Here is a 22,616-nt window from a genome sequence, read left to right on the forward strand (position 1 = left end):
CAAGGCAGTCCCGTCTCCGATGTTGAACGAGCCGTTGAACATCACACGCAGCTTCGCCGTGTTGCTTCCTTGAAGACTCCGTGATGTGATAAATAACATACTCCCGTGGCTCGACGTGCTTCACACGAGTCATATTCGTCCGAGTTCTTCATATTGCTATATGAAGTTTGTGTATGACTCATGAAACGAGGGGTCCTTCACGAACCGACCCTCTATGCGCTCGAGCATACGACAGGCCCCCCTCCGTGTCGCGAAGAGATTCAGCAGCGGTGCCTCAACGGAAAGCCGAACTGTGTACCGACTATCCTGAGCATGAAGGTGCATATGCACAAACAAATCCTCGCATCTTTATTCCACTGATGTCCATGGAATTAACGGTTGTTGTACTTTTTCCTGTTCCCAGAAGCGGCGCACGATGGTAGCCAGCGGATCGCTCAGCGTGCACTGATGTAGGCCGACAGTTAGATAAGCTGCCATCTCTACAATTCCAGATACAATCCAGACCAAGGACGTTCACTGGGCTATTGGCTCGTGAATTTTTTCTTTCCTAACGCCGCAACCGAAGATGGCAGCGTGGACATCAGCGCCGAGGAAGAGATAGTGTCAGACGTGAAATCCGGATCAGCCAGTTCAAGGTCTCGCAGATATGGCCATTTTCGTAGCGCAGTGCTGACAATGCCCGCGTATATGATGAGACGAGGTAACACGATGGCTGTCACTTTCAAAGTTTACGATCCGGTACGCGACGAAATCGACAGATTTATCCGCGCGCGACCGCTGTCTGCTGCCCCCCAATGCCATACACAGCGATGGATGCACGTCGTCGAGGCAGTCTCAGCTTCTGTGCCAATGTCTCGGAAATGATGGATGTCTCGGATCCCTGATCAATTAGCGCGCGAGCGGGATATATTTCCCCGGATCGATCTGCGACGTTCACACGCGTGGTTGCGAACAGAACAGCAAGCTGTCTCTCAACTGAGAGACGTGAGTCATCTTGGCAGGTTTAGATGCCTGATACTTTTGTTCGACCGCAAACAGAGATTTTTCGACTGAAAATCGGCACGCGTCGTAGCATGATGCCGTCGCATATCGTACACGAACGTTTTGTTCACGCACTCACTCACTTTGTGATTTAGGCAATTTAAACACAAATAGATACCATTGACGAACTTTTCGATCCGCACTGCTCTTCCTTTTGAACACCTCACACATCATCAGAAAGTGGTCCTTGCGACAACGAGCAATGCTCTTTTTTCTTCTGAGTGTGATGTGCATGAGTGGATTTTATAGTGTTTGACTTGCTTGATTTCACCTCAGCTCTGCTCCTGTGAATTGCTTCCAATGTCAGCAGTCGTCGCTCCAGAAATCCCTGCAGTTTCTCAAATGATGGTGGTTGTGTGCTACTACCCACGTGTTCCTCCCGAGCTCGAATACGTGTGTCCAACAGTTCTACGGTCCAACACACATACATGTCTTCGCTGTTTTGTATGAGCCGTCCGATATTCGCGAGTACTTCGACGATGTTCCTGGCGCAGTGATACAATTTGCGCAGATCGGAGGCTGACTCGGATTTTGGCAGCACCATCAGCGTGGAATAAAATGAGCGAACTAACAGTATTCACGTAGTGATCGGCAAGAGACTTCCACGCAAGAGCGGAGTTACCACCAGTTGAAGGTAGATTCTTAACAATTAATTCTGCTTCTCCTTTCAGATTTGTCTTCAGATAATGCATCTGTGTGACATCGGAGATGGCAGTGTTCTTCACAATCAGTGATATGGAAAGATCTCAAAAGGCTGGCCATTCCTCGTACTCTCCCGAAAAATGGGGAGTCGCGGCAACGTGGTACCTGCTGCAGTAGGATGTCCCCCGGTTGGCTTCGCTTTCTCTTTGACTGTCCCTTAGGCCAGCGACTCCTCCATCTCAATAAGAATGGCTCATTGTTGAGTGTATCTTTCGTTTGGCTCAGAAAATCTTTGAGGTAATATTTATGGTTCTTGACATCATCGCGATACATATTAATAAAGCAGTCATGATATTCCTCGAACTTTTGCCACTTAGAGTCGAGAAGTCTAAGCGTAGTTGGAATGAACGCCTTCATTAACTTGATTATATTACTTAGCTTGGCCCGCCCGCTTTTTTTAAATTGTCATGTGTATCCGCAATGCACCTGTGAAGCTCTACTTGAGGCTCTATTAATGCCTCCATCTTTTCAGAATTGCGCAAAGAAATGTTTGAAGCTACACGATACGTGATGCTACACTATGAAATCACCGATTCGACAGTCGAAATCCGGCTCGAAGAACCAAAAATGTAACAGATTGAGATGGAGTAAGAGAATTGGACACGTAAGTAGATTAATTCACACACGAACAATTTTTATTCCATTTCACAACTATGAATACAAATATAATATAAATACACAGACAGTCGTAATAACATTACTGTTTTACAGATTAATTGAGTTTTCCGTCTGGAGTCAGCAACTCCGCAAGAATTTTACACTTTAACTCTAAATTTCGCGTTTTCAGATTTTACGAATTTAAAGGCAAGAATTCGAATCCGAGCGTGAGCGAACACGGAGAAAAGCACTGATTATAAAACGTACTCTCTCTGATAACTTTCTCGAAAAAGAGCCCAGAGAGGTTGTCTCCTCTCTTTTTTTTTTTTATACTCGTGTGCTTCTGGATTGTTCTCGAAAATGCGAGATTTGATTTGGAAGAAATGACACCACAAAAGGAACATCCAGAAGCATCTCGATTTTATTTTTACAATTTAGTTTAAATAATCGGTTATAGTGTGAATTGTGCGTACTCAATTAGCCGCCCTCTACTAAGGCGCCTCTCACGATTGACGACTTTTGTAGGGAGCGTGACGTTATCGCGCGCGAAGCGCTACGCAACTTCGATCTCGATACCAATTATGTCGCGATCGGGAATTAAGCTACACCTCGCTCCAAACACACACTTCAGGATTAAATGTAAAATAATTAAAAAGGACTACGTACTAAGCAATTATCATGCGATAAATTTAACAACAAAATATATTCTTCAATGTTACAAACGTTTCGACTTATATAGAGTCATCTTCAGTGTACATACATCAAATTGGAAATGATGAATTCAGATTTTCGGCTAGTGTAAACGAGCTATGTATCCATTTTACTCTCCTCAATTGACTCAACAGTTAATTAATCTATTACAAAAATCAATATTGCAATAATATAAAAGTTTTTGAGCCAATAATTTTATATACAATATTAATAATAATAAAATACATACTTACGGAGGAAACAATCATACCGTTATCATTGACAAAAAATAAATCTCAAATAGATAGTTTGATAGATACATTTCAAATGAAAATGACTGATGGGAACCGACAAAGAGAAATTACAAGAAGAGAAGAGGGAGGGATGAATTAGTTTCTTATGGAAAGGGAAAAAAAGAAAATGGAAGGAGGTTTAGAATCAGGAAGAGAATAACAAGTCAAGGATATCCATAGATAGGAATTTGAGAGTAATTCACTTTGTTTATTTATGTCATATTATTGTTTTTTTTATGTGTGTGTGTGTGTGTGTGTGTTATTTCATCTCTGAAACCGATCTTTATATGATGTCTCATTATTCAATATTTTAACGTCATTTCAATTAAATTCATGGTTGTACTGTAATCTATGACTAAAAACGATAAAAGGAAATTCACTTTTTTTTATTAATGTACAAAATGTGCTCTTTAGTACCCAACTATCTTTTAGTTTGATCAATATAAGATATATCACAATCATGTCAAGTTATCTTATAAACTACATCGTGATACATCTTTAGATTTAATTCATCTTTTCCTCTTTTCATAAATCTTTATAAGGTATTCAGAATGGAATATTTTTTACCAGCTTTTCTATCGCTACAGCTTTTGGAGATGATCTTAACATAAGATATTGTAAAATATTTATTTTTAATACTTATTGAGTTTGAGTTAGAATATTCGTATAAATCAGGTTTATGGGATATTTTAGTCTGGTATGAATATTAGAAAAAATGAAATATACCGTTCCTTGACTTGTTATCCCCTTCTTGATTTTAGTCTTCCTTCCATTTCCTTTTTTTCCCTTTCCATCAAAAACTAATCCAACTCTTCGCACCTCCCTTGTGGTTTCTCTTTACCGGTTTATCAGTCATTTTCATTTGAAATGTATCTGTCAAACTGTCTATTTGTGATTTATTTCTTTGTCAACGATAGTGGTATGCTTGTTTCCTCAGCAGGTATGCATTTTATTATTGTTAATATTATAAAATTGTTGGCTTAAGAACTTTATATTAGGTGTTGGAATTAATTCGTAGCGTTTTTTAATGAAAGAATGTTATTTATTTCACATGAGCATTAAAAAATACATTAATGAAAGTACTTCCCATCACTTGTAAAACGCTACGAATTAATTCCAACACCTAATACATTTCAAGCTTATATAAAGTGATTACAACGACAGAAATATTGAAATTAAACAAAAGTGTGAAGAGCATAACAATGAAATAAAAATGCAAAGCAATAAGAACTTTAGCTTGTACGAACGAGATTTCATTTATGAATTCGAACGACGAGCAACACGCGCATCGTGAGTCGATTTGCATTAACCGACGCTCGTTTCGAGCAATTACAAAGATTGACTCAATCAAACTGAATCATGATGATTTCTATGCAGGACAACAACGCCGTAAAAACCTTGGCTCGTGGAAACAAATTTCCGAACAGAGTTATCTCTTCTGAAAATTTTATTATTCGACTCGCGAGTGATCTGATTGATCCGCGCTAACAATACACGCGTCACGCCGGCACGGAGTGATCAAGAGTAATATGAATAATTAAATGTTATCCTCTAATAAATTTTCATACGAAATATTCATGCAAAATGTTTAAATTAATAAATAGGGGAGACCGGAGCTAGTAGACTCATTTTTCAATTTCGAATTTTTACAGACAAAATTAAGAGACTTATCGAAAAAATGAATTCTACTTTAGTTACTATATATATTTGACTACTTAATAATATTTTAATAATAAAGGGAAACTGATAACAAATATGAAAAAATGCATTTTTCTAATGCATTCCATCTGATTCAATTCGGACCGGGCTAATTTGATTAAGATTATTAAAATGGAGATTGTAATAATGTATTTGATAATGTATTTTAAGTTACATTTTTGGCTACATATTACAATAATAAAACTTTTATACAAATATATTTTAAACATAAAACATTCGCTTCACAGGGCAGAACAATGCTTCTTTTTGTAAAATTTGTTCATTTCGTGCAAAAATAAGCTTAGTATTCGAGATTGGACATGAGGGAACTAAATTTATAACATTTATCACTGAGGTAAATCTCTTTAAAAAAATAAAATTTTGAGTAAGCATATAAGAGTCGTCACTAAATGAATCATACAGTCCCATGCTATGGTTAGTGTATTATCCCCATCCGTTCATTTTTTAAAAACATTAACAATATATGATAGCAAACAAAAAAAATCTGTTGGACTTTATTAAGTAAGAACTACACTTACTGTCTAAATAGAAATCAAAGTCTCAGACAATCATATACGATTATAAAACAAAAACTTTAAAAATAAACATATTTACTTAGGTGTACGATTTTTTAAAATTGTAACTTCTTTCATAGATGTGATCGCAACGAGATGTTACAGCAGACTAAGCGGAAGTCGTTGCTGCGTGCTCAGACACGTTTACGCGTGTTTTGTTTTTAATGTAGCCTCGATTATTCTACTTACCTCTATAGTCTATTGATCCCAGTCTTCTCTATTTACAAAAAATGTAAAACCGAATAGAAAAAGGAAAGACTTATAGTATTATGTAACAAAAAATTTTACTTATACGGATGACAGGACGAAATAATGTACCATATTTTAATCATTTGAACTATGCGCCGAAATTTGTCCGGATTTGAAATGCAGCTAAACTATCGGAATAATATTACAATTAAATTTTTGATGCCTCATAGAGACATCTACTATTAAACAGATCTTAATATAATAGAAACCTGTAAATATATTTATTTATTGCGAAAAATATTATCTCGGCCGGAAATCGAACTCGGATCTTTTGCATTCCGTATAAGAATTAAATTACTACACTGAAAAAAAAGATTGATTGCAACAATTTAGATAGTAAAATATGGCATAGCATTTTTATATGGCTACAGTAATCAGTTTTTGATTGTAGCAGCAAATTTTTAGTTATGTTAGCCTATCCGCAATGTCAGTATACGATTTCGATAGGCTAATATCTAAATTGTTGCAGCAATCAATCTTTTCTTTCAGTGTAGAAATGTTACTCTATCACGTTCACATTATATGTTAATGTCATTAATATATATATATATATATATATATATATATATATATATATACATATTATGTATATTATACTGTCTTGTTTGGTCTTGTTTGGAATATGAGCTCAACCTTTTATTAACATATTTACATGGTATATCATATCTGGATAATAAATCCAGGTATGATGTATTATTTAAGTGAATTAATAATTCTTAGGTCCGATTGCACCAACGTTACTTTGACTTTAAGCAAGGCTTAAAACTCTCTCTGTCTCTGTCTCTGTCTCTTTTTCGTTTTAAAACGAGACGGAGAGAGTTTTAAGTCTTGCTTAAAGTCAAAATAATGCTAGTGCAACCTTAATACATTATTTAAAGGATTTTTCGAAATTTTAATTTTAACATATTAAAAAATCTATTTAATTTGAATATTGTACTATTATTATACGTATTATAAAAGTAGATAAAATTCTGTTTCATAAAGTATTTTTTAACATATATGCTTATAATATACTTATGTTTAATAAACACATAGTATATTAACATGTGTTTATTGAGTGAGTCTTAAAATTGGGAATAATTAGTAAACGTGAATTTGCTTTCTAAAATATCTAAAAGATATCACATTTTTACACTTACTTTGTTATTTCTTGGTGTTTTCTGATACATGATATTAAATGAATCTCATTAGTAGTCCGCTGTATCTCAAAAGCCAATATTTCAAGTTTAGCTGAAGAATAAAATAGGATAACAGCAATCATAACGTCCACACCAATACACAAGACAGTATGTATAATTGCAAACATTTGCATAAAGTAAAGAATAAATTTTAGAAGTGGCAGTTTCGTCGAAAATGGATACCACACGTCTAAGGGAAATTCAAAAGGTAAAAACATTGGAGCACATATGACAGTAATTCCAGCCATTACAAAAGAAATCGCAACAGTCGAAATGAACGTCCCATAGCGATTCACATATTTCTGCAGAACAGCTTTTTCATAATTCTTTGAGACTTTTGCAAACTTTTCAATATTTACCATCAAGTCCTAAAACAAATTTAAATGATTTATAACTCATAATATAAATTGGAATAAAATAAGGAATACCCTTACTAATAAAAACTAAGAAAAAAAAGTATTATTTTAAAGAAATTATTATATTGTATAATTGTTTTTTTATTTTTTTAAATAAGTAGTTTAAAAGCGAAAAAATATGTTAAGACTTCTAATTAGTCGCGGGGGCCATGTTGAAATCATGACGTCAGAAGCGAAGAATGACACGTTAATTTATGTTGCGTGCCATTTTTAAAAAAAGACAATTTGGATGAAACGAAATAACGAGATCACTTTAAAAAACTTGTAAAAATCAATGAAAACTGTCCTTTCGTCTCTTGATAGTCAGTAAATGGTCGTAAAAGACACATAAAAAGTGAGCCTATATTCGGACAAAAACACGGTCCAACAGCTATTGAAACGAGTAAAATATAAAATTCCAAGATAACTTTAATTTTCATCGATAATTACGACTTGATAAGTACGAGACAAGTCATATTTTCACAATTAAGCAAATATTGTAATAATCAAATAACACGCAATAAATTTCGTCGTCAAAATATCATTTTTCCACGCCTATAAGTTCGGCCATTTATCGCGCCGAGAATGAACGAGACAGCGAGCTCCTTCTCATACTAGTTGCTTGTTTTAAGCGACCGAAAATGCTTTCTCGGCAATCTTGGCCACTCGGCGGCAATAAGAGGTGGGAAGCATCCTAAATAACATATAAATTTTAATAAATTGTAATAATAGTGTACTCCTCCCCTTAATCCAGAATAGTATGAATCATGTTAAAATGCAATAGTTTACGAGATATTTAATTGTTTACGATTTTTCATCGCGCGTTATATAGTATACCTCCCCTTCATAAACTCGAGTAACAAGAATAGTTCAGTAGAAATATAATTTTATTGGAAAAAAATTATAAACCAGCATTCCTCTTCACGAAAATCTTGAAAAGCCATCAGAAAAGAAATGCGTGTGTTCGAGAGTCGAGACTTGTGAAGAAAATATGCGAAAAAAATCGAATAATAGTTGCAAAAAGCACGTTTTCCGCTTATAAAACGAAAGCTATTGATTGTATGGAAAAAAATTCGGTATAAAAGATGTAAGTATTTGAAATACTTATAAAATAAGACGTGAAACATTAAAATCGATATATTCTTCAGTTCAGTAGAAAAAAAATAAACACCGAAAAAGGCCTTTGTTTCACTCGCTCTCTGTTCATTGAGATTTAAACGCAAAGCTTTAAAATTCTCGTAAAATGTAGCCCTCGTAATGATGAATAAATCTATCCCTGAACAAGCCTGAAATGTCCATTAGTTTTTGCAAAAGCCATTTGTTCACTAAAAATCTGTCTGCGAAAAATTTAATTTCTTCATCTTTGAGCAGTCACATAGTAATTTACAGGGGTGATTTTTCTTCTTCAAGAATTGCATCACATGCATTTAATAACAAAACGATATTTTGCAGTTAAACTATTATAAAACGCCTTTAAAAAATGGATATCTTTTTCCGTATAAAAAAATAGAAATAATTTCGTGAATATGCATCATATCAAGTAGTCATGTGAAGCATCCAAAATCTGACATTTTTCTACGAATTTAAAAAAAAAAGATTACCCTTTGATTATTAGGAGTCGAAATAATAACTTTTTTTCAAAAAATGTCTGTGGCTCTAGTTTTTAAGAGTTCCATCTGGCATTAATTTGTCAAGGAAGAATTGAATTTGCTATTGAAAATTTCTCGAATTTTTTGCTGCCGAAAAAGTTTGTTTAAAACCATTGGAAAGTTAAAGAACGCGAGCAAGACAGTGCGCCGAACGAAGTAAGGGAAGCAGAGTTGATAAAAAAAAACGTGTTTTTTAAAAAATACAACACATTCAATTTTTTTGTTTAAAACATGTTTTTAATGTTTTATATACAGGGTACGTCATCAAAATCCGGACAAATTTCAATTTAAATTTTCCGCTATATTGTGCCTTCGCCAGAGGTTGTTGTTGGCATCCGAGAAAGCCAGATTCTTCTAGTAAATAATCATATTCTCAAAATGGCCGCGATGTTGAAACCAAGTGCGGAGTATAATCGAAGAGCCGCGATCATCGAAGGACTTCGCGCTGGGCGCTCAGTAACGGAAATAATTCGATTCTTTGGATACCCGAGATCAACCGTTTATGACGTTGTGGCAAAATATACGGCTTTAGAACAATCCAACGAAGGTTTCAGTATGCCAAGAAGAGTCACTCGAAAGAACGCACCGCGAGGATTCCCGCAGTTGTTGAAAGGGCTGAAGCACTGATTTCGGATGATCTAGGGCAATCGTTACGAAAATTAGCATTGATTGTTGATGTAAGCGAGCCAACAATAAAATTCCGAATTGCCGGAAGACCTTCGATAAAATCGTATACATTAAAGATATGACAGATGCTCTCTGAGGCTGCCAGGACAAGTCGAGTTGCTCGTCTCGGCTGCTATTCTGGCCTCCCAACAGCCCAGATTTAAATCTTTTGGATTATTACGTATGAAGCATAATTGAAAGGATTCACCACAAACAAGTTTCGGCATCCTATTATGACGTTATTAAGAACCACTATTATGGCAGCATTCGTCGGCATGGACAGCGCTACATTACAGCATGCGTACAAACGCTTTAGACCGAGAATAAGGGCCATTATTCAAGCTAATGGGGGATATATCAAATAATTGTGTTCTATAGGGATCTCCCAAGTGCCATGTAAAAGGATTTTTTGTAATATTTAATTTTTCATTAAAAACATTTTGTTTAAAGAAATTGTTCGATTTGTCCGAATTTTGATGACGCACCCTGTAATATTAGGTGTAGTAAAAAGAAATCCATTATTTTTCCAATAGATGGCTTTAGTAATCTGTATCACGCGTAGATGAGATACAGATTACTAAAGCCATCTATTGGAAAAATAATGGATTTTTTTTTACTACATCTAATATGTAATATGTTCAATTTTTTATTTTTATGATATTATGGTATTATGTATAACATTTCATTTTATGTATAACGTATTTTATTGTGTGTTACACCTTTGCTCTTTATATGTATTTTATATTATTTATAGAATAAATAATTATTATGTATTTGTGTTTATATTTCTTACATATAAGTAGAATAAAAAAATTTTCGGAAAAAAATAACAGAGCAAAGTCTGTTAAATCGTTTCAACGTTTAAGCATAAATTCTTGAGCTTATTTTAAGACAAAAATTCTAATTTATACTTTTATTTTTTTTTAAATACAATTGTACTATTTTTAATTGATTGTTTTTGTAGTCTTTTTGTTTGTTCTATAATTTATCAGAATTCCAAATAGAACAAGAGTTATTTGTAATTGTATATACTATATATACTATATATACTATAAAACATTTTAAAAGTCAGAAAACACAACAATGTCACCTACTTTCCCTCTCTTTTTCTCTCTCATCTTCTGTCCTCATCTGTTTTTCTTTTTGAATTAAATTTATTTGTAGTAATATCAAATATAAAAAGAATCATAAATGCTTTTTAAGAATGTATATCAATGGGAAGGATAAAATATAAATTGAAAATAAATAAAAAATTTTTTTTATTTATCTGTATTTTACTGTATTCTGATATATATATACAGAATTATATACACTATAAGGCAATTCATGTTCCCTGTGAACGCTCAAGTATATATACAGAATTATATACATTATAAGCAAGTAAAAAAACAGCAGTTCACGTGAATGTTTAAGTGTATACAGAATGCAGTTCACAATAGGAATTTCACTGAATATTATGCAAATGCTAATTTAGCCAAAAGTTTCTAAATAATAAATATACAGAAAAAGATATTATAATCCCGGTAAAAATGTTACATATATACGGACACATATATCTTTAGATATTGTATATAAAATGTTTATATATAATTGTCCAGAGCGCGGCGGCAGACACGGATGAAGAGAGCGGACGAAAAATTATAATGTACGCCACGAAAAAGACACACAGTTCACAAATTTATACACAGAACAGATTTATTTAATTTACTCAGTTTGCTACATATATTTAGATTTCAGATGAAATACACTCATAATGGAAATTACAAGCAACTTTTGGGCGGTTTATCTCAGCAGTTTTCTCGGCGGAAATTAACGGAAAAAGAAGAAGCGGCAAAGGCTGACTCGCCCTTTTTATCAGCCTGGCGAAACAAGACGCTTTCTCGCTAAAAGCCAATGAGAAGGCTTTAAAATTAAAAATTTGAGATGACTCGCGGGCGCCAAGAGCGATTGGCAGTTCAGGGCCTCCTTCGCGAAAAGGAGCCCTATAATCATGCGTGAAGGAAAATCCGCGAGCGCAATTGGCGGCGAGATACATTGTTAGTCGCTGAGGCACACTCGCGCGCTCTCGCTGTCTATCGTTAGACTTGCACAGCCGTTAGATAGCCATGTGTTTGTGTATGACATGGGCTCTCCTTTTTATAGAAAGTATACACGCTAATAAATATTTGAATGTCGGTGCTTTCTAGAATTTTCTAGAAGCCCATATCATACACAAAGAATAACGAAATATTATTTGATTGAATATGATGGATAACGCAATATAAAAATGTAGATTGCATTGCCGGCATGCAATATTGACCTCATCTTGAGATCATCTTTTGATCTCAAATAGTAATTATATATATAACAATTTTATATAATTATATATAATTTTATATAATTATATATAATTTTATATAATTATATATAATTTTATATGACACATTTTTTCTGGGATTATATTACATAAAACAAATGCAGTTCACCAGCTCACAAGATCATTCCACGAACGCATAATGTTTTAGTTGCGTTATAAGTGTGTATTATATATTACTTATTGTACATAATCATTCACGCTCTTATATGATCATTGATTTACATTTATATTTATATAGATATAACATAGATAAAATATAGTTAAATATACTATATATAAATATAATACTATAGTACTATAATATAAATAATATATATAAGTATAGTTAAATATAGTTATACTATAAGCTGCTGGAAAAATTTCTGCAAACAATATGAAAAAAACATGTAAAATTCGGTAAATGGCTTTATTGTTTTTTGAAGTATTCGCCTTTAAGATCGATATATTTTTGCAAACGCTCGAACCAATTTTCGAAGCATTTTTTCCACTCTGAGGCTGTAACCTCAGAAATCAATGTACGAAATTCAACAGCTGCTTCAGGGGACTCAAATCGCTTACCACGCATCTTCTTTTTAATGTTTGGGAACAAAAAGAAATCATCAGGTGAATACGGACAATGAGTCATCAATTCGACATTTTTACTGGATAAAAAAATCAACGGTTTGACGTATTGTGTGACAGCTGGCATTATTATGATGAAGGATGATGCGACGATTTCGATTTGTTCTACGCATTCATTTATGACTTCTGACAAACAAATTGTTGCATACCAATCAGTATTTACAGTCCTTTGGTCCTCTAAAGCCACGATTGCCACATGTCCGGTATAACTGAAGAAACAAGCAATCATTTGCTTGGCAGCACTGCGTGAACGAACAATTTTTGTTGGTTTCGGTTCATTTTGAAATACCCAAACAGTGGATTGTTGTTTACTTTCGGGCTCATACGAATAGATCCATGTTTCGTCCCCAGTAACGATGTTGTAGACCAAATTTGACCGACCTCGGTTGAATTTTTTGAGCATTTCTTTGCTCCATTTAACACGAGCCTGTTTTTGAGCTTCGGTCAAATTATGTGGAATCCAACGACTTCCGTACGCTCAAGTGATCATGCAAAATCATATGTATTGCTTTCATGTCAATGCCTAAGGATGCCTGAATCTCGCAGTATATCATATGCCGATCTCGCTCAATTATTTCAGGCACAGCATCAACATTAGTGCCAACAACAGACGTGGATGGATGACCTTCACGGAATTCGTCACAAAGAAAAGTATGTCCACGCTGGAATTCGGCAAACCAATTATAAACAATCCTATTGAATGGTGCTTCATCCCCAAAAGCCAAATGAAATCGATCGATGCATTGTTTCGGAGTTAGATTACATTTGTAATCGTAAAAAATTATTGCCCAAAAATTTTCACGCGAAATTTCCATTTTCTCACAAAATAACTTCTTTTAAAATACTATGCAAACAAAACTAGTTAGCTTGCGTATAAACTGTCAACTAAATTATTTAACTTAAATTATAGGTTAAAAACATCTAATTTTACGGATATGATAGTAGCAGAACGTTGGTGCCACTGGAAGTATTAGATTGCAGAAACTTTTCCAGCAGCCTACGTATAACATAGTTAAAATAGATATTAAATATTTTTCTAAGTTATTGTAGTTCTAAGTTCTAAACAAATTATTTTACATAATATTAGATGTACAAATAAGTTTCCGCCGTTTTTAATCAAAAATTAAGCATTTATTGTGAAAGAACGATACATAATGTTTTATTGATGTAAATCAAAATGTAAGTGCAAGTTCTTTTTGCGTTCGGCACGAATCTTCATTCAATAATGCTTCCAATTCCGCGTCTTCGTACACTTTCGGCCTTCCGCTACGTTCTTTGTCTTCGACGTCAAATTCATCGTTCTTAAATTTTTGAAACCAATCACGACAACTTCTCTCACTTAAGGCAGCCTCATCATATGCTTCTACAAGCAATCGATGAGCCTCAGCTGCAGATTTCTTCAAATTAAAGAAGTAAATCAAAAGTTCCCGCAAATGACGCTTATTCGGCACAAAATTCGGCATTTTCGCACAAAAAAAAATATATGATGCTGATACAAAATCGCTAGTATTTCAAGGTTATGTTGTTGACAGATGTCCTTATTATATAATGTTTTACATCAGACGATTTTAACCATAGCTTGCCAATGGCACAGTCTTTTTTCAAACGGCGGAAACTTATTTGTACACCTAATAATATAAAAACTGCTGCAACGTATAAAATAATATGTGGACTAGCAATATAATTATTACTCAATTCTTTTTCTGTTTCTTTGCAATCATCATATCCATTTATTACCTCAATAACTAATGGCAGTATAATGACCAATATCCTAATATTCCAGCAAGCTATATTCCTCCATCATAAAAGAAAATTTAACTTTCTTTGGTATATCTTGTAGTTGAATAACATACTGTTCCCCATCACCAGAATTTGAATAAGTTTCCATTAAGATAAACTTTTCTGAAAATTAAAAAAAGAAATTTCGATTATTAATTTAATTTTTTATATAATGTAAAAATAACAATGTAGAATAAAATGATAAATGCTGATACAAACTTATGTCAGAAATTGTAATTTTCTCCAATTCATTACAATTCGACTGAACACAAGAACGAAAGCCGTGTATTGTAATATCCTTTTCAATTTTGTTAATATTATTTTCTATAAGAGCTTCCAATTTAACTTGCACTAGTGGCAGTATTTTCAGTATATCTTTCAGGATAACCTCTTTCACATATGGATACTTCCTTGAATGATGGGTATTTCTGAAACAAATTTCTATATAAAAAGGCAATTGATACTTTACAATTTATAAGAATACAATTATTTGGCAATATTTTGTTGAAAATATTTGGTTGAAAATATTAATTTTAAAATCATCGCATAAAGTCTGTACGATGATTTTTTTGTACCATAACATACCATTTCTTGAATTAATTTGAAAAACTGATAATCTGTTTTACTATATACGGATGTTTAATAGTCTGTGTATCGAAATAGGCAGCAATATATAATTGTAAAATACTATCGAATGCACAGGTATTTGTTAATGAATAATTATTCTGTCCTATTTTAAAATCCTGGTTTTAAAGTTACGTTACTGCCACTTTTTATTATTGGTATCTTATGTATATTAATATTTAATAAAAATTCGTTTTGAATACTACCCTTTTGCAAATATCTTTTTTTAGACTGCATGTTCGTTGTAGCCAAACCTCGCCAATCTTCAACTTCCTTCAATGCAATTATATGTCAAGATTTTCCATGCTGTAACAATTTGTACACATTTGTTTTTGTCCATGTGCTTCTTCTCCAAAGGGCACAGAACATTTATCAAGAGCATGAATGAATTTTTTATATACAGGGTGATCTAAAAGTATGGAAACGGCCAAATAACTGTGGAGGAATGCACTTTGGGGAAAAAAGTTTCAGACAAAAGTCTTAGGTTTTTTTCCTGGCTATTCAATAGTGACCTGAGATTTGACCTTGACCGTGACCTTGAATATCATTTCAAAGTCAAATTTACTTTTTTAAATAGAAACACATATTTTTGACTACAGGAATGGAAACAGCGGAAAATTTTACATCCGCCTGTGACTTTGATCATGATCTTGACCATGCCCTTGAAGGTCAGTTCAACGTCAAGTTGACATTGTCAATGGAAATTCCTGTAAATTGGTACCTAGGGGTTTTCGGGGTCGCTGATTACGATTTTGAAGTCGATTTTCAAAAATTCAAGATGGTGGATCCAATATGGCTGACGAAATTTGAAAAAACTATTGAATTTTTCTGCAAATTGGTTTCTGGGGGTTTTCGTGGTCGCTGATTGCAAATCTGAAGTCCATTTTCAAAAATTGAAGATGGCGGATCCAATATAGTGGACGAATTAAAAAAAAATTATTGAATTTTCCTTTAATTTGAATCTAGGAAACGGCCAAATAACTGTGGAGGAATGCACTTTGGGGAAAAAAGTTTCAGACAAAAGTCTTAGGTTTTTTTCCTGGCTATTCAATAGTGACCTGAGATTTGACCTTGACCGTGACCTTGAATATCATTTCAAAATCAAATTTACTTTTTTAAATAGAAACACATATTTTTGACTACAGGAATGGAAACAGCGGAAAATTTTACATCCGCCTGTGACTTTGATCATGATCTTGACCATGCCCTTGAAGGTCAGTTCAACGTCAAGTTGACATTGTCAATGGAAATTCCTGTAAATTGGTACCTAGGGGTTTTCGGGGTCGCTGATTACGATTTTGAAGTCGATTTTCAAATGTTTTGTGTTGCTGATAACGTCTAGGATCTGCTATACCTGAAAAAGTAAGGTACACCCAGGATGTGCCACGGGGAGACTCCTAAGTACGATTTACATCCCATTTTTTTTTAACTTTTTTTATTTTATTGTTTTTTTTTTTGGTTTTTAAAATTTTTTTGTTTTTTTTGTTTTCTTTTTATTTTTTATGATGAAGTGAGCACCCAACCAACTAAGGCAAGATGAAGTGAGCACCCAACCAACTAAGACAAGATGAAGTGAGCACCCAGCCAACTAAGGTAAGTGTTAATGTAGCGGGTTAAGATGATCTTTGAACACAAGCTTTGAAGAGAGTAATTTTAAGATGACACACTTAAAAGCTTGTGTACAAAAATCATCTTAACCCGCTACATTAACACTTACCTTAGTTGGCTAAAACCAAAAAAAACAATAAAATAAAAAAAGTTAAAAAAAATGGGATGTAAATCGCACTTAGGAGTCTCCCCGTGGCACATCCTGGGTGTACCTTACTTTTTCAGGTATAGCATATCCTAGACGTTATCAGCAACACAAAACATTCCTAGATTCAAATTAAAGGAAAATTCAATAATTTTTTTTTAATTCGTTCACCATATTGGATCCGTCATCTTCAATTTTTGAAAACGGACTTCAGATTCGTAATCAGCGACCATAAAAACCCCCAGATACCAATTTGCAGAAAAATTCAATAGTTTTTTCAAATTTCGTCAGCCATATTGGATCCACCATCTTGAATTTTTGAAAATCGACTTCAAAATCGTAATCAGCGACCCCGAAAACCTCTAGATACCAATTTACAGGAATTTCCATTGACAATGTCAACTTGACGTTGAACTGACCTTCAAGGGCATGGTCAAGGTCATGATCAAAGTCACAGGCGGACGTAAAATTTTCCGCTGTTTCCATTCCTGTGGTCAAAAATATGTGTTTCTATTTAAAAAAGTAAATTTGACTTTGAAATGATATTCAAGGTCACGGTCAAGGTCAAATCTCAGGTCACTATTGAATAGCCAGGAAAAAAACCTAAGACTTTTGTCTGAAACTTTTTTCCCCAAAGTGCATTCCTCCACAGTTATTTGACCGTTTCCATACTTTTGGATCACCCTGTACATGTATGTCCACCGATTGGTTCATCGTTTTCACAAGCCGGACATTTCTTTTCGTTTCTGACATTTTCCCTTATAAACTTATTCTCATCTTCATTTAGATTTTCCATTATTTAGATTTCATCATTATCTTGATTTACATGAATACTTTCTTCTATTCTTGTATCTATCTTTTTTCAAATTAAAGTTTTCCGTATTGTGTTGTGTATTTGTGTTTGCTATTTTTAAGCAACCGCTCATAAACTTCACATGTTTTGATATAAATTCATCTGCACGCATAGGTGTTTTCTTTGTCTTTAACATAATATTTTTTATTATATTAAAGTCACTTTCTACGGAAACATTGCTGACCAAGATTCTACCAAATCCAAAATTATTTCGGTATATGCAAGACCATAAAGGCAGCAGTATAATATCTTTCAAAAGATATTCTAATTTTGGTAAATAATGAGCATTTTCCCTGTCTCCCTCATTATCAGCCAGTAAAATTTTTATTTTATCATTTATATTTTTTGCCCAATCACTCCACTTATTGAAGTTTCCTTCTTTGCCTTTTGTATTATATTGTTTTGTATTCTCATTGATATCTTCAGAATGTTGTGTAATAAAATTTTTCATTTTCATTTTATATTCTTCACATAATGTTTTTTTATTTCTCTCTTGTATTATCTTCTGTTTCACTTTGAGTTATAATTAAAATTCCTTTTAATATCTCTTCTGCAGTTTCGACATAAAATTAATTGCCCTAATATATGTAAAAAAAAAACTGTTTTATGCGTAAATCCTTCAAAAAGTTAGCATATTTTTTTATAAAGTGTGCTACATCAATGCGTATATAGCAAGCAGGTAAATTACATTCTTTACAAGCATCTGCATATTCTTCAAGCGTAGAATAGTTAGTAAAAGTTTGTACAGATGCTATCAATAATGCACATGAAAAATCGCATACAACTTCACGTTGACGTGATCAGGTCCATTCCATCAGCTAATATTGAATGGCTAATATTTGTATTATCTTTTAGACAACATTTGTGTTACCGGAAACAGACTACTCTTGTCAGAGTTAGCGACACAATTATATAAAAATATATTCGCTGTTTTTGATTTGTCATGTCTTTTAATTTTTTTAATGATACTTCCAATTGTATACTTCAATGTAAATACTAAACGTTTGCGTAAGTTTTATTATATACTATGAATTCTATCAATAGTGTACGAAGAACGAATTTAAACTAACATTGTGAGTAATGTTTTTTAATGAACCTAACTGCCAATTCCAATGCTTTTATTGGGTCCTTATCAAAATAATATATCTCTTTAATTTCGTGTTGGGCAATTCATAAAACATTTGTATTGAATAAATAAGGAGGTTCGACATTGTCACTTTGCATTAATTTTTCTGTCATTTCAACTCTATATTTGCATTATACTTTTTCCTTCTAATTCGTTCACAATTGCTTGTCTAATAGGATTTCTCAAATAATATTTCCACAACGTTCTTCTCCTTCGATAAACTTACATTTTATTTTTATAATTAGCTCATTTGTATTATTAATTGTACATTTTATTAACAATCCACATTTGCATCTACCGTCTGCATATCTTGTTTCTCCATTATTAATTAACTTATGTCGTTTAAAATTAAATCCACATAGCAGTTTTACACTCTTCCAAATTTTTTCTGTAAATACCTGCTGCCACGTACCGAGTTGCAATACTGTGTACTGTATCGAAGGAGGTCGACCTTTTTCATTCACGCTTATATATTTTATGAATTATCATGGCATCAAAATCGGCCTTTATCATGGTTATAGTAAATGTTAATACACCATTCGCATTATTTATGGGCATATTAGAATTATTTAATGTGAACTCACTTACTGTTGACTCATTTCTAGTAACAACGCTCGATACCTCTGAAATACGATTTCCGTATCAAAAGTCGCTGACTGATAAGGAGAAACAGGTGGACAGACTTAATTTCTCTCTTATTTTATATACATATTGCACGTAACTAATGTATATAAAGATAATGGCGTCACCCAATTTTCTAATTCTCTTGCTATTGTTATCCAAATAGCATTGGATTTTGAAATAAACTCCTTTATCAGGCGATCTTTGTAATTTATTAATGCGTCGATTAGAATGTCCCTCTCTACTTTTGCTAATCTTCGTAAAGATATTTTTTGTTCAAACTTTTGTAAAATTAATACGATATCTGAAAATCACACACTTGTAGAAGACTGTGGAAGACAATGGTATACACAAATAAGAAACTAAAAATCAAAGAAAAGAACGAAAATTAAAAAGAAATTAAAAAGGAAACGAAAATTGAAAAACAGGAAAAATAAACTAAGACACGAAAGAAAACAGAAATGAAAGGAACAGAAATGAAAGGAAAATAATAAAAGATTCGACGCACTCTCGAAAGACTCAAGGACACCATTTAACACTCCCAAAATACTTGCCGCGAAACAAGACTAAATAAATAAGACTATCGCACGATAAATGACGACGATTAACAGTCACTGAAGACTGAAAGAAAGATGGTGGCAACACACCCACAAAAACTGATATGGTGGCGCTCACGTAATACAAATTACGGTAGACATCTTTGAACTGATTTTATAAATTGCAAAATTCGGTGCAAAAACGGTGCAATCAAATTTACAAAAAAAGAAAATACTACAAAATAGTAAAGTCATCGACGAGACTGGTGGTAAAGTGAAACAGTAATTGTGCCTAGTGATAATCAAGATGGCGCTGTAATATGTTACATAAGTCCCTAGAATATCGAATCCGGCGCACTTGTCGATATATAGATTGGGTTCGGGCAGCGCGCTAACAGAGCTATTTGTGTTATGCTATTCTTATTTCACGTCTAGTGGACGATGAAGATAGAATTCTACTCGAAATTCTGGCAATCATGGGACAAAATAAACAAGAAGACTAAAAAAATCAATTAAAAATAGTATAATTGTATATTTAAAAAATGAAAGTATGGATTAGAATTTTTGTCTTAAAATAAGCTCAAAAATGTACACTTAAATGTTGAGACGATCTATTAGACTTTGTTCTGTTATTTTTTCCGAGAATCTTTTCATTCTACTTATAAAATATGTATATAAGAAATATATAAATACATAGTAATTATTTATTTTATAACTGGCATATAATATGTATAAGATCAAATGAAAATAAAAAGTACCTTGTATTATGTAACACATAATTAAATATGTTATACATAAAATGAAATGTTATACATGTGTCATAAAAATAAAAAAATTGGACATATATATTATATAATATAAAAAGTTTATAAAATTATAAAGCGTAACGATTGATTACACAGGTTCACAAAAAAAAAGTATCCTGTGCTGGGATGGAGACCGAGCTATTCTTACGTATATAAAATAATACAAAAAAATAAAAACAGAAAAAAAATAATACTGACATAATTTGTAAACAAACGTTTATAACATGTCAAATTATCACATTTTATTCATTTATCAGTCTACCTTTGGTAACATATTATTTTTATGTCATATTTCTTTACTCGTTTATAAATTGTATTAGTTTAACATCAGGGAATATTAAACATCAATTTAACACAAAATACTTACATAACATAATCAGTTAAATTAGCACTTGAATATGTTATAAATACAAAGTACGCAAGTACTCAAATACTTTGTATTTATAATATATTCAAGTGCTAATTTTTGTCAATATTATCTGTTTTCTGTTTTTATTCTTTTATATCGTTTTCTAACAATTAATCTTCAATATAAAAAACTTGAATAAAATATACATATACATTTTTTGTTACTACGTACTTGTTACTACTGTTGCTGCGGGTGCTGCTGTTGTGGTGACGGAGGTGACAGTACCATCTGCTGTTGCTGCGAGTGGTGCTGTTGTGGTGGCGAAAGTGGCAAAGTCTCCTGCTGTTGTGACGGAATCTCCGCAAGCGGCTGAGAGTGTAAATGCCCTAACCTTGAAAAATGTTTTTTTTTTGCCTTTGTCGACATTTTCGTCAAGAACGCAGTAGGACACCTCTTCCAGGGCGTTTTTTTTAAAAAAGAACTAATATAAAATAAAATCTAAAAATTCTAAAAAACGAATACAAGTATTGAAATTAATCAATAATTTTATCATTGCAAACTAACATTATAAATTTAAATTTGATTCTTATAGAAAGTTTATGGGTATTTTATATTATAAGTGATTTGGATCTACAAATTATTGTATAGAGGAAAAAGTAAGATGTGCAGATTTTAAACAAAGTTCAGATTTTCTGCGGATCTTACTTTTTTCCCTATACAATAATTTGTAGGTCTAAATCACTAATAATATAAAATACTTATGATATGAAATACCCATAGACTTTCTTTCTATAAAAATCAAATTCGAATTTATAATGTTAGTTTGCAATGATAAAATAATTGATTAAAAATTTCAATATTTGTATTCGTTTTTTAGGAGTTTATTTTTGCCGGAAGGCAACGAATAATTATAATAATAAAATATAAATATTGTATTATATCCCGCGCGAGAAAAAATATTATATATAAACATATTTTATATATAATTGTATATAAAATGTGTAAATTTTTTATATAATTATATTTGATCATTTTTTCCTGAGATGTTATTTACTATTAAAATGTAACCTTGTATAAAACTAATACTTCGAAATATAATATTACTAAATTGAAGTTCTAATGCAAGCTATCTGATTATATATATATTATTACTCATAATATATCTGTTAAATAATATTATAATTACGTTATTCACATACATGAATTTACGAATTAAAATATTATTGCAAGTTTATTTCGAAAATGTAAATAATAAAAAATGTGATAACTTTACTAGAATTTGTACACATAAATCTTCCGTATGTACATATAGAATCTGTACATATAGAAATTCGATATTAACAAATTATAAAGCATCATTAATGAATATCCACTGCGAGTTATATGTCCAATAATAATGAAAGATACAAAAAAGTTCAAACACGAGCAAATAATTATGTCACAATTACTAGGTTATTTA

General features: G+C 32.6%; 1 protein-coding gene and 1 pseudogene across 4 annotated transcripts in view; both read right to left on the reverse strand.

Moving 5' to 3' along the window:
• LOC105150662 (uncharacterized) overlaps positions 1–22,616 on the reverse strand; it is a 202,638-nt gene that overhangs the window by 114,367 nt on the left and 65,655 nt on the right. For all 3 annotated transcript variants that reach the window (XM_087410672.1, XM_087410673.1, XM_087410675.1), the window contains one exon: positions 6,985–7,391. In XM_087410672.1, the coding sequence (XP_087266798.1) occupies positions 6,985–7,391 (407 nt within the window). The remainder of the gene's footprint in view (positions 1–6,984; positions 7,392–22,616) is intronic.
• LOC147908314 (uncharacterized) lies at positions 14,178–18,236 on the reverse strand (annotated as a pseudogene). The gene is made up of 5 exons (XR_015546430.1): positions 17,684–18,236; positions 17,116–17,354; positions 16,831–16,839; positions 14,709–15,574; positions 14,178–14,612 (listed from the first exon to the last, which is right to left on the reverse strand). The product of XR_015546430.1 is annotated as an uncharacterized LOC147908314 (transcript).

The sequence above is a fragment of the Acromyrmex echinatior genome, chromosome 10 (genome assembly GCF_024713525.1).
Source record: "Acromyrmex echinatior isolate Ae372 chromosome 10, ASM2471352v2, whole genome shotgun sequence".
NCBI lineage: Eukaryota > Metazoa > Arthropoda > Insecta > Hymenoptera > Formicidae > Acromyrmex > Acromyrmex echinatior.